The sequence below is a fragment of the Ciconia boyciana genome, chromosome 2, assembly GCF_034638445.1.
Source record: "Ciconia boyciana chromosome 2, ASM3463844v1, whole genome shotgun sequence".
NCBI classification, from domain to species: Eukaryota; Metazoa; Chordata; class Aves; order Ciconiiformes; family Ciconiidae; genus Ciconia; species Ciconia boyciana.
In genome coordinates this window covers 92,214,365-92,232,436 of record NC_132935.1, presented here as the reverse complement: position 1 = coordinate 92,232,436, position 18,072 = coordinate 92,214,365, and the positions used below count along the sequence as shown (strand labels likewise).

The 18,072-nt window shown below is 45.8% G+C and overlaps 1 protein-coding gene across 4 annotated transcripts in view; it reads left to right on the top strand.

Annotated features, from left to right (window-relative positions):
- The window catches only part of BCL2 (BCL2 apoptosis regulator), a 96,881-nt gene that overhangs the window by 2,609 nt on the left and 76,200 nt on the right, over positions 1–18,072 (top strand). The window contains exon 2 of one of the 4 annotated variants that reach the window (XM_072853165.1): positions 2,906–3,010. The exons of the other annotated variants lie outside the window; for them this stretch is intronic. Coding sequence (XP_072709266.1) covers positions 2,906–2,908 — 3 coding nt within the window. The 3' untranslated portion in view covers positions 2,909–3,010. Of the gene's footprint in view, positions 1–2,905; positions 3,011–18,072 lie in introns of those variants that run through there. 4 annotated transcript variants of the gene reach the window in all.

Below are 18,072 nucleotides of genomic sequence, written 5' to 3'. Positions count from 1 at the left end.
GAAAGGGAGGATTTCCATTTGCAGAAAATAGACAGCTTTTACACGGGTAGTCAATCAAAAGCCTTTCCTTTTTCTCCCTCTCTCTTTCCAAAATAAATAACCGCATTGAAATTGGAAGGGTATCTCTTTCCTTTTTTCCTGTATTAATTGATATACTGTAACAGAATGTGGTCCCAGCCACTCTCCTGCAAACCAAACCTGTTGTATGTGTAAAGCTTATGATACTAATGCATTGGGGGAAGAAAGAGTGAGAGTTACACCAAAGAAGAAAGTTTATGTATGGGCTGAGAGCTGGGGTAAGTCACCTAGAAATGGAGGTCTGCTAGGTAGGAGACCAGCAATTTCAGGTCCGGTCCCCTGTGAAAGGCAGAGAGAGAGCTGACTCAATTACACAGCACACCTTTAAGAGGCGTGTGTAAAGGAATGTAAAGTACAATGTACGTTACCCGCTTAACATGGTTTGCGAGCCCGGTCTTTGTAAAGCATTACCACATTAAATTCTCAGCATTGGGTCTCTTGCTAAGTCAGCGTTCGGCTCAGTAACGTGCCACCTGCATTGACCACCTCTGTTAAAAAATGAAGGTGTTGCCTTCCTGCTGTTGAACCCACCTGACTAAAGGGTATACGTGTCCGGGGATCCAGAGGACATCTACGTGCTGCCATAACAGAGGGAGTAAGGCTTTGGGGCCCTCTCTCAGCAGGAATCCACATTGTGCACCTCCCAGAGGAGTGCTGCAGATCCCTGGCTACAAGTCACGTTGGAGGCAGGATCGTTCTCCTGCTCTCCCCTGCTTCCACCAAGAAGAAAAAAATTTCAAGATTCATGGGGCCAGATGGGGGAGCAAAAATTGTGTGTATGTGCGTCTGTGTATGTATATACATATGTAAATATGTGTATACAAATATGCATACATACAGAGACACACACATGTATACACACACATATAAAATGACTCCAGCATTTAGCGGTTGGGACCACACCTGGGAGAGGGAGACCTATCCCCTGATCCCCTGTTTCATGGATCACTACATAGGGTTTGTCAGTGGTTTTTTTTTTTTTTCACGAAACAGATAACTGGGGGAAAAAAATAATCTACAAACAGTTCAGGCTTTTGGAGACCTTGGCTGGTTAAAAGATGAGCAGCTAAAGGGTTAGGGATTTTGCAATTGCACTTCTGGGCTGGGATACCTAACTTGTGCATAAGTCCCTCCTCAGGCTGGAAGCCCGTTTGCGGAGCTGGGGCCCTCGGTTCACTCCAGAGCCAGTGAAGTCATTCTGTTGACTCCAGTGAGCTTTGGATCAAATCCGTAAGTGTGCTGGAGATGTCTTGTCCTGCGGGTGTATTGTGTAAAGAGAAACATAAATGCTGAATAAAACCGAGAATGTGAAAAGACAGGTGTTACCAGGCATGATTGGCCAGATGAGGCGAGTGCTGGAGCTGTTTCTCGACGGTTAGAAATGCAAGAAACTTGGACTATGAACACTGACTGCCTTTAAGAGGAAAAGATGCTTCTTATCGATAGCCGTTTAGTTGTTTATTGAGGTTTCCTGTAAACAAAAAGCTCCAGAGCTTGGATGCAAGTGATGCCACTTACTGCTGTGTGTTATTTGTAATGTACACATGGAAGAAGATGTGCAAAATAATACTCCAGGGTGGCTTTTGCCTGTCTGTCTGGTGAATGGCTGGTACCTTGGAGCCATGGGATTAGTAAACACGGGCAAAACCTCCTAGCTGGTTACAAAGAGCAAAAGACTAACATGAAGTTGCAAACACAGCTTTTAGGATCCTCTCTTCGGGCAGAAGAAATCAAGGATGACACGGGGCAGTGGATTTTTCTTTTTTTCTTTTTCTAGCTTTCAGGATCTGTCAGTGGAAAAGCATAGTTTAATATGAGCACTCGGTCTTCAGCTTGGCACTTGCACCATACCCCATGTACGAACCTTATTAAAGCATCGCAAATGGCTCTTCCGAAGTAGCTGATCTCCTGGTAGGTGGTGATGCTTGGTAGGACCTCAGCACAGCTGCGTGCAAGATCTCCCTATCACGCGGGTTCCTGCAACAAGTGGGAGCACCGGCTGTTGTAGCCTTCTCCTCCTTTACGTTGTGGCTCCCCGGTATGTTGCGGATCGGTGAGTTCAGTAGAGGCTCTGTAGTAGTAGAGAAGAGAGCATCGGAGCTAGTCACGAGTATATGTTACACAGTGAGTAAGTTGGACGGTGTGTGCTTTGAGTGTATTGTATGGGTCTATGTCTTACACTCAGGTCTGGAGTTTGGCTGAAGTGTCTTTATTTGTCTGTTTCTTTTGAATCGGTTCTATAAGTTGACAATGTATTTTCAGGAGGTGAATTCTTTATATTGCAAGGAAAACGAAGAAGGAAAGAAGGATATCAAAAGGCAGGCTGGAAGGGGATATAGCTGGTGGAGTATAAATTTTAGGCACTAGACATCACTGTTAATGGTGTCTGGGGATTGTTAATACCCTGACAATACACAGCGTCATGGGTTTGTTCGAAACTTAGAAAAAGCAACAGATGGGGACTGCCTGCACGGAGGCTGTATTATTAGCTTGTGGTTCTGGTGGCAAATAAATGCAGCTTTCAAAGATTTTCACGTAGGCCAGGATACCACAATATTGTACTTTGGCCTGATAACATCTTAATTGTGTTACAAAAGAAATAAGAGGAGAACCAGCTCATCTCTGCAGTTTCGTGGTACTTGGTATAATGTATGCTTTCTGATTGACAACTTAATGGCTTCATTTCGTTTTTTAGAGCCTGGTGTTTGAGCTGCAGAAGGACTGGCTTGGCAGCGGGCTGTCGCACTTGGCGACTTTTGACTTTGACGTAAGGGAACATTGAAGTGATGCAGCCGGTGCGAGGGAAATAACTGTGTTTGTCTTGCAGTGATGGGTTCCCTCTTTGGGCACACAACCTAACGTACGTGGGAGCCGTGCTCAGCTCTGGGTGCTTGTAGTCCAACATACGGCTTCCTCCCCAAGCTGTTGAAGAGAAAGCAAGAGCATGAAAACTATAGAAGGAGACACAGGCACCGTCACATATGTGTAGACAAGTACATTTTTGATGTAAAGAAGCCCAGGTGAGAGACGCAGCATTGTGTTGAAAATTCAGCCAAGAAAGCATCATTTTAAACTACAATATTTACATTTGAACCAGGAATGTGATGGTCGTGTGTTTTCATCTGATTCTGTTCTTTTATTGCAGTTCTTTATTCTGTTCAAGAGTTAAGGCCAGATATGGGGAAAGGTTTAGATGTCTGAAGTGGACCTTAGGTGGAACATAAGCGCCTGCATCCCCTGAGTGCCGGCCTGCCTAGCCAGAACGGTGGCACAAGTCCCTGGCTTCTCGCTGTTCCTCGCCCAAGCCACCCAGGAGCTGCTCCTGCCTTGAGAGAGGGGAGCCGCTCGGCACGCTGTGGGGGACACCGTCCCCAAGAACCTCCGTGTCCTGAAGCTAGCAGGCGTCCTCTGGCCCGGCCACTGTCACTCACGTGCTATTCTTACGTGCAAACGCAGCCGGGGAGAAGCCCCCCCTTTTCCTGGCGGCTCCTTGGTTAAGGCCTCTCCCGAGGTAACGGGAGGTTTGCCTACGAGACCTCCTCCAGCCTGGCAGGGGGGTATACGCCCACACCTCCCGCATCTCAGGAGGCTTCGCCTGCCAGATGGCTGCTGGTTTTGCTGAGGTGTCCTCCCCTTTGGCAACAGGGTTCCTCCTCCTTCTGCAGGGGTGAGATTTCATTTGGTGGAGGAGGGAGAACCGAGGTGTCTAATTCCCGCTGTCTGATGTGTTTTCTCAGGTGGCTGTCTACAGCCAAATGAATAAATGCTTCTTGGACCAGCAACTAGACCCCAGTTTTCCCTTCTCCTGGGTTGACTGCCCTAATCACTGAGCTTCCTCTTTTTTTTTTTTTTTTTTGCCTAGCAAATCATTAATTCTCTTTGCTTGGTGGCACGCCTTGGAAAGGAAGTGTGGAGAGTCACCGTGCACCACGACGGTCCATAGCCCCCTCATGAAGGTGAGGGATGGCAGATGCATCTGCCTCTGGGACAGTGCTAGAAGTTGTGGATATCGGTCTGACGCAGGGGCCTTCCCGTGCTCGTGTGTGGGGCGCTGACCGAAATCTCATCCCTTTCGGGCTCTGGAGCTGCTCTCCCAGCAGCTCCGCCAGGCACCTGCCTGCGCAGCATGTTGCTTCTCTTGCAAGTCCTGAGCAAAAGCTTCTCGCTCGTCCAGCGCAGGACAGTGCCTTGCTTGGAGCCGGATGCCCCATGCTGGAGCAGAGGCGCTTTGAGTTTTTTGGGGTTTTTTTTGCCAGTGACATGCAGCCTTGTAACGACTCAATCCCCAGCGGGGCTAACCCCAAGTCACTGTTTGACTGGTAAAAGGAAACTATCTGAAATCCACTCAGTTAAATAAATGAATTGGCAGTTTCAAGTGTTACACCTTCTAGGTCCTTTGCCAGTTTTTGTGGCTTTGTGGGTTTATAATCGAATTCTCAAAATATTATAAAAATATTTTTCTTTTTGCTGTTGCTGAGGAGCGAGAAATTTATTCTGTGGAGGATCTGTGCTGAACCAAGGAGTAGAAGAGCTAGGGCAGAAAGAGAAAATGATTGTGGTTCTCTAGTCCCTTTCATTTATAATAGCTTTCTCTGTAACTTGCAAGAATGTTAGGTTTCGTATTTTCTCAGAAGTCTTGTCTTTTTTTTTTTTTTTTTAAATATATGTATTGACCGTGACCTTTAAAATTTCAGAACTAGGGGTCTTGGTTATGGAGATGATGTCATTTGCCTTGATCTTGAAAAGAACCATAAAGTTCAAACAGCAATCCTATTAAAAAGTTTTATTTTACTTTCAGTATTGAGAAAGAAGTTAGTTCTGTGCCTGCATTAACACAGGCCTCTCTCGAGCTGCTGCATTAGGTCCGCTGGGCAGTAAGCGGCTTAGTTTTTTGAGTATGTAGCTTGAAATTCAGAGTTGGTAATCCACAGAGAAAACCCAGTTGAATGGTTCTGCCAAGGCACAAGCGTTTCTCCGATGGCAAGGCACAGCTCTCGCAGGAGAATCACAAGACCTATGCAATGATGTGTGAAATTGCATGTGGAGCAGAAGCATTTTCCCAGCGGCCAGATAACAGGGCCCGGGCTTCCTAAGGCAGCACAGGAACTTTGTACTGCATCGCCAGGAAACATTAAGCCCTTGTGCCTGATACAGGCGTCCTTGACAAGAGGGTCATCTTTCCATGGGTTGGACCTGGGATAGTGGAGGCAGGTGGATGTAGAAACGGGAGCAGTGCTGGGGTATCGCTCCGAAACTTCTGCTGTGGTTTTCATCTCGCGTGATGGTTTGTGCCTGGCGCGGTGACGAGCCGGCCTCGTGCTCCACCGTCGCCACCGAGGGATGCCAGGCCCGGGGCTCGGGGCAGGATCGGCTGAAGTGGCAGCTCTCCCTACACTGCTCTGCTCGCTAATGCAGCTGCCAGCAATCTTGCTGCCTCCTTGCTTTCCCTGTCGCTCCGCAGCCGCCTCTCCGGGCTAGCCTGCGCTGTTTTAGCACGGCAGTCCTACCCTGGGGCTGCCAGCGGGGCAGCGGGCACTCGCGCCTGGCTTGGGGTCTGGGCAGCTGCAAACTGGGTCCGCAGCCTTGGCAGTCGAGCAGCCGTAGCTAAAAAACAGCGCGATAGGTCTGATTAAATAACAACTCTCCTGTGGCAAAGCGGATTTTTATTTTTTGGCTATTGCATTTCCATCCCTTCTAGTGGTGGGGGTTACAGTGAGGGGTGCGGCTGGGCAGGAGTGAGCACGCAGCCGTGCACCCCATGGCGTGCTGGCCGGGCACGCTCCCCGCTGCCACGGCGTGCACGCTTGTATTCGGCAGTGTCTGGTTCTTTGCCTGTTTTGTCTTTCTGCTTCGTGGAGGGCTGACAGTCCTTGGCTTTCTGCAGGCCTTTCTAACCGTCCCTTTCCATCACCGCTGCTGGTGCTGGGCGTTGGGCATCGGACGCGGTCCTGGGTGCTGCCGCCCAGCCATCGGCCGCAGCGTGCGCCGGGTCCGGCCCTTCCCACCTCCCTCCCTGGCCTGTTTTATTTTCCTTCACGCCTTTGGGAGGGTGGAACCCAGCCCTGTTTGTTTTGTTGGTTTTTTTAAAATAATTGTTTATGAGGACCTCGTGGCTGCTCCCGTACCTGCTGATTTAGTAATAATAATAACACTTGTTACTCGGTGGCAGCAAAATACTGATTATTTCTGAGGGCAGTACTGGCCTGTTTTATTTTCCATTTCAAATATAATAATAGGATGGATGAAGGTGTGAGGTGCCATAAATCTTCTCTTCCCCAGCAGGATAACATCCAGGCCTTCTTGGCAAACATGAATGCCGATGACAGATTTGAGGGATTTTTATTTTACTCTGGCTTTCAGTCTCATTAACAATCTGATGGCTTTTTTTTTTGGCTTTTTTTTTTTTTTTTTTGGCTCCTGAAAGACTATGAAACCGGATAACTTTTCCAAATGCATCTAAAAGACTGGAATTTATTTTCTGTTATTTTATCCTAATGTTAACTTGTTGTTGTAATTATTGTATATCAATAGGCTTTGCTAAATCCCCCTCGCTGGAAAGTTCCTTGCAAGTTTCTGGATTTTACAGTTAATGAGTAAGAAAACAAATCTGATTTTAGAAAATGTTGCCATTGACTTCGGTAGGAACAGGAAGAGGCACTTAATTGGACAATTGTAGTTATGTTTACTTTGTATATGCAGCAAGAAAAATAAGATCAAGTGAAAAAGCCACAGCTTTTCAACTAATAGAGAAAAACAGCCTTTTCTGCAACGCATGATTAACCTTTGGGAGCTGTTTTCATGGGAGAGCTGTGAGTGGAAGTACTAAGTTGCATTCAGGAAAGGTTTAGGTATTTATAAGGGTAAGGAAAACTTCTATACTTATGTTCAAATAAAATTGCTTGGAAGGGCAGTCATACACCTTGGGGTAAATTTAACATCAGCTGCTGAAATGAGATTACCAGGTGCTGAGGGCAGCCCTTTCTCTGGGGAATGTTATTTCGAAATTATCTATTACATTGCTTCTCCCCCAGAGCAGCTGGTGCTGGTTGGTGACTGGGGATACTGGGATGGATGCGCTGCCGGTCTCATCCATCCGGGGAAAACTTCTTACTTCTGCATGTGTTTTGTAAAGGTAATTGTAAATGTGCTTGTTGTGTTGCTAAGAGCACCCACATCACTGAATTTACTCCTGTGCTGACTGAAGATCTGTTATGAATTGCCATATTTAGAGTTAGTTAAAAGAAATAGTGTCCTTCAGTGCATACATCGTTTTATTGCTATTTTATCTTATTGAAGCATAGAAAGGATGATTCCATTTTGTTGATTGAAAAGGCAACTCAGTGGGTTTCAGGGTACTTCAGTGAGTAATTTATGTACACGGGCCAGGTACAATCAAAAAGAAAAGGCCCCATTTTTCACACATAGTGATTGAAAGAGGCTGTCGCACAGTTGTTCGAGAAAGCAACTGAGAGTCAGAACTTAACTTCCTCTGCTTGGCTCTAGTACTGAGTACGTGGTAGGATATGGGGCAAATCATTAATATCTCTCTTTTTCAGTTAACCCAGCTATGAAATTGGTATTCTTGCTAGCTATGCAGCACACCAGGTCTGGGAAATGTACTGTTGTGCACCATGCTATCATGAGTTGGGCTGATGTTTTTTAATTAAGGAAAAGAAGTCATACAAGGTACAATATTGAACAAAATGTCCGTCGTGGTAATTTGGGGCTTAGAATAAAACTCAAATCTGTAGCATTACATTTGGTCATTGCTGGAGCTCGCTAGCCTGGGAAAGAGCAAAGCGAGTCAGATTGTGAAACTACTGGGGGGTGAGATTTGAGTGGAGAGAGGAGGTAGAAGAAAGAAACAAAAAGTTAAATGGAAATTAGGCTTAAACTTTTTCAGCTCCACTGTTCAAATATGTTTAAACAGATCAGTTTCAGGTGTTGATTTCTAGTTTTTATTTAGGAAAAGGGTGAGCAGTGTGAGAAATGGCAACTGACAATGTTAGTGTTTTCCTTTATGTATCAGCACAGTTCATGGGGTGTTTCAAGAAGGAAATTGTCCTTCCTTTTCCATTTCACCATATGTAAAAGCTGTCTCTGGCACTTCAGGCGAAGGAGCAGTAAGCTGTATTACATGCACCTGTAAGAAGTATCTTCACGCACACGTAATCTTTTGCTTCTTTCACAAGCTTCATTAAGTTTTCAGATACAGGCAGAAAAAGCAATTTTAAAACATTAAAAAAAAAAAAAAGTGAGTAGTAAAGAAGCCTTTGGGCTTGACCATGAGGTTGAAGTTAGTTTTAGCTGTCTTGCTGAACTGAGGTTAGGAGACAAAATTCCTGTTGCGTGCTCTGGAGAGACTTGGGTGAGTCACTGGAAAGTCAGGATAGGACCTTGGACGGGAGGCCGGTGAAATGCCTCCTTCTGCGGTACGGGACAGTCCTGTAGTGTGTCTTTGCGATGGAATAACTATTGCCAGCTTTGTCTCTAAAGGAAAGAACTGTTTTCTTAAGAATATTCATCACATGTTCAGACCGTGTATTATAAAACGTAGTAGAGGACCCTATTTCTAATATTTTTTCTAGAGAAAAAAGAATTAAAAATAATTCAAAGACAAATTCAAATACAGTAGTAAATGAGTTAGCATTTCCGTTAGCAGAATAAGATGGTCCGTGTTGTAGGTTAGTAAAATCTGTTGAACTTCTCAAGAACGTACACACAGCTCAAGTGAAAAATGACATTAAAAAAACTCAAGTAAAAACTCCCTTGTTCATAACAGAAGCAAATCCTACATCGTGCTCCAAGTGTCTGCAAGTTTTAGTTCAAGTTAGACATATCCAAAGCCCCTCTCCTGAAGTCATCTGGCAAATCACAGTAAATCACTCTGTCTAAATGTCTAATCCCCAGTCTGCTGCTGCATGCGAAAGGTCCCGAATATAGCTGAGAAAGAGGCCTAGTGCCCATGTTGTTTTCAGGTTCCAGCTCGACCTGTTCCTTTCTCCGTTGCCCAGATCTGCAATAAATAGCAGCGCTGCCGTGAAGCCTGGGCGGGGGAAAGGCTTTCCTCCTTGCGGGGCTGGAGTGCAGCGGCAGGGCACACTGGCAAGGGAGGAAATAAAACTGATCGCTTGAAATGTCAGGTGGCAATCAAGGCTGCAAGTAAATGAGCCGGCCTGGAGTCTGTTCAGGCTTCTGCAGTAGCTCACGGCTCCCTGCAAAAAATTGCTGCAGTAGAAAGTTCGCGTATTTGGCTCTGGTCTGAATGTGTGAAATCCTTGCCTGGTTGGAGTCAATAGCTTTTTTTTTTCCAGTACAGAAGCTAAAACCAGCGGTATCCAGCCTCATATAGCAGTGAGCATGTGGGCAGACCCAAAAAGGGATCTGTAAAGTGTCGTACAACGCCTTGGTTGTAGTGGATGGTTGGACACGTCTGGGCAGCAGTGGAAAAGTGGAGCGAGGCTGCCTCAGGTTTTGCCTTGAGGGTGCTCCTCAGCTTCCCTAAGCATCCTCACCGTGAGGGGAACCTGGCCCGGGGTGCTACAGACGTCCCTCTGACAGTGCCTGCATGGGCCAGGGGTGGTAGCGTCCCACCAGGACCACAGCAGCTTTTTTAGAAATTGGTCCTGTTCAGCTTCGGCCAGTGAAGCCGTGCCTCAGCCCCAGGGGCGAGCGGATGAGCCCCCCTGGTGCTTTAGGACCACGAGAAGGGGGAGCTTCCTCTCGTGGGTGGCACAAGGGGTGGGGAAACCTGCCAAGGCATCTCTTCATACCTTGTTTCATATCTGTTGAAGTTGATGCTTTCACAAGGGAACAGTGTATTTATTTTGCAAGCAATTGGAATTTTTTGCCTTTTAAAAAATTATTTTATTTTCTTTTCCCCAACCCAGCGAGAAGGATGTTTGGGGCATGGTAGCACATCCTACAGGCTGGGACTTCTGTGGGCTGAAGGAAGAGGCAGCACTGGCACGCTGTTAGGCTGTGTAAACGGGCTTAGGGTTTGTTTCAGAAAACTTGCTCTCTTTTTTCCCTCTCTGCTCCCTTCTCTCCCCCCTGCAGACACAAATACATCATTTTCACAAACAAAACTGTTTAATTTTAATAACTGGCCTAGAGCTAAAACTGACAGTGGGAGAGGAGCTGTTTGGTTTTGCAGTTGCTGACAGCTGGAATAAACTACCTGTTCCCTTGGAAGGGATGGACAGCCAGCTTGTTTGGTTTTGAGGACACTTTGATCCCTAAAGAAACTCCTCTCAACAACAACAGAAAAATGACTGGAACTGTGGCAGCTTGGTGTCACAGACTGCTCTTTATACGTAAGGCTCTAAGTATGATGGAGAAACACTGTGTGCAGACGTCCCTTGCCTCTGTAGTTCAGATCCTTCTGTCGAGAGCAACTCCTCATTGTGAAAGGTCACTGTCACCAGCACCTTGGGAGAGACTCGATCAAGGTCCCACGAAAATAAGTTTCCTCTGATCAAGGTCCCTACCAGGCTCTTCGGTATAGCTAAATGGCCCGGGTTCTCAAAACCCTGCCTTGAAGCGATGAAGGCTGGGTGATTAGTTAGATATTAAATAATTTTGCAATGACTAGTTTTACCTCTGGCTCCGTAAGAAAGTCAGCCTTCTTATTTTGCCAGTTCTCAGAAGAAAATGGCAGCACTCCCATTTCCTCTTCTCCTCCCTCAGGGCCTGCCACCCTTTTTATTTTTTTCCTCCCAGGGCCATTAGACAACATGCAAATTATTGTTAATAGGGCCAGAACAATACTGCATTCCCAGTGGGATTGTTAGGGTCAAAGCCATCGTGTGCCAGCCCTCAGTGTGATACTAATTTTGGCCGTGTCTGCCCCCAGGTTTGGAGGGCAGGCGGAAAGGGGCCACGAAGCACAGACGTGAGCAGGACCTGTCCCTGCAGCCCCCCTGCCCCACAGCGGGCTCTGGCTGGGCTGCGCCTGGGGGTCTCCTGACCCCCCAGCAAGGCTGGTGCGCTACAAGGCACCGGCTCCTCGCTCTACCTCTCCTGCAACCTCATCAGGGGTCCCTCAGAGGAGACAAGTCCTCCCCTGGGCAGAGACCTTGCAGACTGCTTCCCTCCCTCCCTTCCCCTGTGCTCCAGAGAGGCATCTTTGCACTGGAGAGATAAGAAAGCACCGCATGGCGCTCTCTGACGTTGTCTCCCACTTGAAGTATGGGGATGCCCGGTACCAAAAGGGGGGCCATGGGGCTGGGCTTGCCAAAGGGCAGCCCTCATCCACCCTGAGCTTTGGTGCAAAGTCTCCAGAGGACAGGGACGGGTTGGAGGAGCTGTGGAGAGGATGCTCTACCCCCACATCTCCCCCCTCTGCCCCAGACCCTTCCTCCTGGAAACCTGAGAGTCCTCCCGTGGAGCGACATGATGGCAATGAATGTTTTAGCATTAGCTCTATAAACTACATGGACTGTCTGCCACAGCTCAAGGGAAGGAGGGGGATTGCCTTCAGACCTTGGCCTTGGACTAGTTTCTGTCTCCGCCTTTGCTTCAAAATCATGGGATTTTGTCAATGGAGTTGTTGGGGAGGGGGATTAGGGCATTTGCACGGCTCCTTTTGTAACACCTTTTACAGGTGGGTGGCTGTAACTATATTTAAAAACGAATATAGAGAAGGAAAGAGAAATGTACCTCTGACATCACTGACTGAAGTAACAGTAGAGCACACTGGATGTCTCTGTCAAGACCGGGGTTGTGAGTTCCCTGTTTCTCCTACAAGACTTGCTGAGGGGCGGTTACCCCTGCCACAGGGCAGGGGCCAAAATCCCTGCCTTGGTTGCACTTTTGGAAATGGCAAGTCCCTGATGTCATATCATCACCCCAGGTTTTGGTGGATGAGCAAAAGGAACGCTTTGGATTTTATAAAGTATTTCAAGTAGTGGTTTGGGTCTTTTTCTTTTTTTTTTTCCCCCCCTCTTTTTGACCTTGCCAGGGATTCTGCTAGCTCCCCGATGCTGCGAACCCAGATGTGCTTACCTTTAAGAGGTAGCAGTAGCCTCGCTGAAATCCCTGACTTCCAGGGAAGCAGGATGAGAGGGCTGAAGCAGAAAGTGAAACTCTCTAAAAACAAAAATGCAACAGAGCAGCCTTCTTTCATTTTCCCAACTGAGCATAATGCAAAAAGTAAACAGTTGGCACAAATGACTAATGCAGGTTTGCCAGGGGGTTGATCAAAAACATGCCGAATTCAGCAGTATGTTTTGCACGAAGTTCAACGGGGTTTTGCATCAGACCCGTAGCAAGGTAGGCAAGAATATTTTTTGAAACAAAAATGTCATTTAAAAAAAATGTGGAAAATTCTCCTGTTCTACCTCCTACATGTTTCTATTGTCAAACAGTCACTGATCTTATTTTAGACTTGACCTTCGTGTTCTTTCCACAGCACACAGGCTGAATGACATGTTATTCAAGTTCTCAGACAATATTATGATATATCTGCTTTTATATTTAGCTGTAACTTTTATTCTCCTTATAAACAAACCCACCTAATGCAACCACCACCTATCCAGGGAAAGTATTTCCATTCCCCTCGGTTTAATTTGGACAAATTTGGCATGAAAACATTCAATAGTTCCATAATAACCTTTGCAACAGGATGCCTGCTGTGCTGACATGCAGGTCTAGAGTGACTTGTACCATGTGCCAGGAAATTGCATTCTTAAGAAAAATCTAGACATAAATTCTGAACAATCAACACTTAAATTTTGAAAAGTCTGGCAGCAAGCTGTTATCTGCCTCATGGGTTTTCACTTTAATAGCTTTTTACTTTCTGAGCTCTACCTCTCTGTCCTTTATGCAGGCTCTACGCCTCTGGCCCAAGTCAGCTGGGCTCTGTAAAGTGGAGAGAGGGGGCAATTAGTTGTTCTCTCTTGTTGTTGTGTGCCTGTGTGCTCCTGCACTGCACCTTGACATGGCCGGGAGGTGATTTCTGACCAGAAGAAAGCAGAGCTTAGCTGGAAGTTGCACAAACAGGCGTTTAGCTCTCAGTGGGTACGCATGCAACAGGAGCTTGCTGGGTTGCAGTGCAGTTCAGCCTTGCCTCCCAGCCTGGAGAGCTGGAAAGGGGATGGGAAGAGATGAAGTACCACCAGACCCAGCTGTCCTAGATCAGCCGGGGGTGTCCTTCACTGGAGAAGCCAGTTTGCTGAAATATGGGGGGACCAAAGAGTAGACTGACTCCAGGGTGAGAAAAAGCTTTCCCCGCCTTGAGGTCTCTGAGCACTTCGATCTTGCTGTTCATCTCGCTGGAAGTGGAGCAAGCAAACGGGATTGTGTGGATGCCCGTCTTCCAGAACTGCTGCCGGCTTGGCTGGAAGGCTTCATGACTCTCAAATGTTCCCGAAACCTGCATTGCTCCTACTTAAGGGAGCAACAGCATGGCTGGAAGACCTTTATGCCACTCTCTGCCAAGACCCTCTAGATGTGTGTTGAATGTTACATCAGCAGAAAAAGGGTGGTGGTAGACAGACACAACTGCATCCGTGAGCTTTGCCCCTAGGAGGTTGCAAGAAAAACTGACAAAACACACGCGGCTCCTTGGGAAAGAAAAAACCCACTGGTTTTTTTATGAGTTCAGTAAAGCAACCAGCCAATTTAATCGGCAAAACATTAAATGGGATTCTAGGAGGAGGTGGGGACGGGGAGGGGATGTTCCATGGATATGAACTCGAAGCAAAATGAAGGGCTGCGAAACCGTGTGAACTGAACCCCATCAGGGAAGGCTTACTAAAGCTTGAGCCAGGAAAAATTATAGAGCTCTATAAATAGCTAGATTGAAAATTGAATGCATTTGTGTGTGTGTGGATGCACACATCTATATATGAGGTCATGCGTGTAAAAGAAATACAGTAGTACTTCATGTGTTGGCTTTTTTTAAGTAGTGGAAAATGTTTTAATGATTTTTTTTTTATTTTTTCCTAGAGACAGTACATCATGTTCTGTCCTTAGGGCCAAAAACACAAAGTGCCTTTTTTAATGAGGAATCCTACAGAAGGAGGAAGGGAAAGTATTATGCAGTGTAGCAGGAGTATAGTAGCCATTCCACAGTGATTACACATCCAAGCAAAGCCTGCACTAGAAAAGTCAAAAATATATTAGAAGCGGAAAACAAGATGTGTGAAGTGTTTCCTATTCCCTCCCCACGCTTAATGACAACCAAACAAGCAGGGAGGCAGTCATGGAGTTTAAATTTAACCCCTTGTATTTGATAATAAGTCTGTATTTCAGTGGCAGGCAGCAAGCATGTTATGTACACACTAGATTGAGGACTTCCTCTTCTTATTAATTTTGCTCCCTCAAAACTTTCAGTTATTTTCAGTATGTTAAAATAGTCTGGACACAAACCAGAAGTGATTTGAAGCACTAAATAATGCAGAAGACGTTCAGGAATTAAGGTAGCTGAAATGAATCCCAGCCTGAATGGCTCCTTAATTAAAGTTTGAAACTGTTTTTAGTTTTATACCAATAATTTGTGATTTGGTGTCTGACTCCCCCGTTACCTTTTAATACCTTTCATTCATCCTGCGATGGTCAAATGATGAATGAAATCAGTCTTCTGAAAAAAAAAAAGAAAAAGAAAAAAAAGGCTCTTTTTCATACAGAATTGAAATGAATTAAAGAATCTGTACAGTTGTTCAATTTGATTTAAGAGCAAGACACAGTCTGGAGTGTAATGCCCTCATACCACGAGGGAATCAAATTTGTATTTGAGTCTCCTTTGCCAGCTTGTTTAATCGTTTATGATAACATCAGTAGCCTGGTAAATGATGTAATGGGAGTTAAATCAGGATGACCAACATAAACATCTGTCAGTGCACGTGAACATTTGATGTATGACCCCAGGGCCCAGTGCAGCAGTCAGTATCTTGGCAAACAGTCCTTGGACGTCAGCGTCACTCGAGGTTGCAGGCTCACATGCTGGAGAGGATACGTGCCATCTACTCTGTGCCGTTAGCCAGTAAGCGGGTACGTGATCTGGCTGCTTGGTATCGGGTCCATCACTTGGCAGCGTGTCCCCTCCGGTTACTCACTGTGGGCAGAACTCACCCCAGCGCTGAGGGTCAGGACAAGACATCGGCATCGCGGTGCTTCTCCCAGTGAGCCTCAGCTGGCATTAGGTGCTGAGCAGGCTTGCTCTGGTCCTCCGAAGAGCTGGGGAGTTTTACAGAGATAATTGATATCATTGTGGGTAGCCACGTAGACTGAGATTCATAGTCCAATTTGTACCCAGAAAATCAGCCTTAGTGTTTTGTGACCTTAGTATCAGAGGAATAATTTCCTAGGCTTGAATTATACTGGTGTTATTTTCATTCAAAATCGTCTTGTCATCATGTTCTTGCATCGATTTGTAATTTTCTGAAAGCACGCTGGCTAGTATGTTCATGTTCCTCATTAATCTTTTTTTTTTTTTAAATGAGATTCGTATGGGAAGCTAATAGTATCTAATATGGACAAATGTGTAAGTTACTGAACGTGGATGCTCTCTGTAGAAATGGACAGAAAGGATCTGAAAAAAATGTGTTGCAGAGGAAGCACAGAGCTAAGGGAACTCTGCCTGCTACATTTTGGATTAAATTGTTCTTTGAAGGCAAAGTCTTTGGTGCAAAGGTAACACAGCTGAGAAACACCGCAATGAGGGGTACAGGGGGGCAGGTGGCTCTGGCTCCCTTGTCATTGACAGAAGCCTCAGCCTATGCAGTGGCTGAACATGAAAACTGTGGTTGGTCCCATGTGCCCACCCACCCTGAGAGAAGCTTTGCTTCAATGCGTGGAGTTATGGGAAAACTGTTCCCATTCATGCTACATCCTTGCTGTTATAAACGTGATTGTTTTCACAAAAAAAATAGGCATATTTAGCTATTTTGCTCCCTTTTAATCACTTCAAGGTACTGCACGCTTACAATTTACTTCAAAAGAAGTCTTTTATTGGTCTTGAATAAATACATGAAGTTGCAAAATGTAGACGTCTTATTGCCATGACTTTTCAAAAGAGAGCTGGCAGCATCCCTCACTTTTTATTATGAATCTAATCTAGAGTCTGTTTGCAACAAGAAGGAATAAGTTATATATTCCAGAGTTATTAGGATTTTTTTGGAGATGAAATGCAAGCCATTCAAGAATGCAACTTAAGCTCCATTACTTCAAAATAAATTTATAGGAACAAATATAAATGCAAGCTAAAATATTTTATCTCTTTAAAGAGGCATTACCAACTTAAAAAAAAATCATAATTAGCTGGATATGTTAAAGTTAAAAGTGCCAGAACAGCACACAGTTATTCTAAATGAGAAGGAAAACTGAAGAAATAAACCACCCCTCCTCGCCCGCAGATGTGCGCACGTGCACCACACATGCCCAATTTGGTTTTTACAAAGTATGCTGTCAAGTGAATACTGTCATGTTCCCTGTTTAATCAGTTTCCTCTTTTATTTGTGTGCTGTTGTATATAAAAGGAAATCTGCTTGTAAAGTCAGGCTTTTTAATAATTCATTCAAAAATGATTAGAGTTCAAGGGGAAAGTTGTTCCTTTAAATGACTGAGCCAAACAGGAAAAAAACACAGGTATCAGAGGGTGAAATTCACTTCTGCCTACATTATGTATTGTATATTTAAATTCCGTGTTCAGACCTCAAAATTAGGCTTCAAGTGGAATGTCAGTAGTTACCATCTCTATTTGGGTCCTCCTTTACCCTCCGTTTGGGTAAATTTTGTTCGTTCTGAATCTTCAAAGGTGGTTTCTTATGCAATAAGATAAGAAATATGATTTTTTTTTCTTGGTCTCTACATATACTGTGTCTTCCCAAAACAGGCTGAAAATCCTACTTGCGATTTTTTTTTCGCCAGCAGTGATTTGCATCTTCTCTTCCGGCCACGCTCTACTAAGTAGCCTGGCAGCATCCCTGAGAAATGGTCATTATTTCCAGCTGGGTGCTGGGCTGGCAGGGGGAGGACCGGGTGCGGCAGGGCGTTTGCTCCAGGAGAGCGGAGATGCCGATCAGCTCCTGTGCAATTGCCATTTAAACAAATGAAATGGTGCTGACCAATTTGGCAATTTGACATTTGGAGGCTGGCGGAGGGATGGTGCGAGCGAGTCGGTGGGTGGGCAGGGCGCGGGACCGGCTGGGCTTCAGCCCTTTGGGTGGTTGCGCCTGTGCCCCGGGAAACTGCTTGCAATGGGCTTTTTATTTCATGTTTTCCCTCCTTTCTCTTGTGCAACAAAACAACTACCAAGGGCCTGGATTCAACAATGTGTTTAGACTCAAAACTTCCCTTTGAAATCCCTGTCAACACTTTCCCAACAGTCAGCTAAAGCAGTGAAACAACAGGGCATAAGGATGCTGAAGCAGAGATGGGAGCCTGTGCATTGTACTGACTCTGCTCTCCAGAACTGTCCTTGTGGCCCTGGAAAGCCTCTTTCTATTAGTGAGAACATTTCCTTCAACTACTTTGCTTTCCAGAAGGTTGTGACCTAACCAGCTGCGACCCGTGTTTCCAGTATTTGCTGGGGGCTGGTTTTGTGAGTGCTGCTCAGAGCTTGTGTGGTGAGACACAAACACCTTTCCATTTCGGGGAGGCTCAGCTGGGGTGGTCTGCACTTCCCCCATGCAAAGCTAGTATGTTTGTGTGTGGTTAGCATGTGTACCATCCTTGGGGATGCTGCTGTGCCTCGCGCTTTGTCTCTTGTCCTCCTGAAGCCGCTCTTGAATGAGTGGAGCGCCATCGTCCTAGTCACTTGAGTGTGATGATGCCACTTAGGTGTGACTGAAGCCCAAAAGGTGATAGAGGCGTGAAGAGGAAGAAAGATAGTGCTTGTCAGCGCTCCGTGGTCAGCAGATCCAAGGATATTTAGAGGTCAATATTGCAGGTATGGTCAGGAACACCTTGGCCATCATCATCTCATTTCTTGAGCTGGAACAGTCTTAACCCAGGCCCCTGGTATCATATGATCTGGTTCAAATCGAAGCT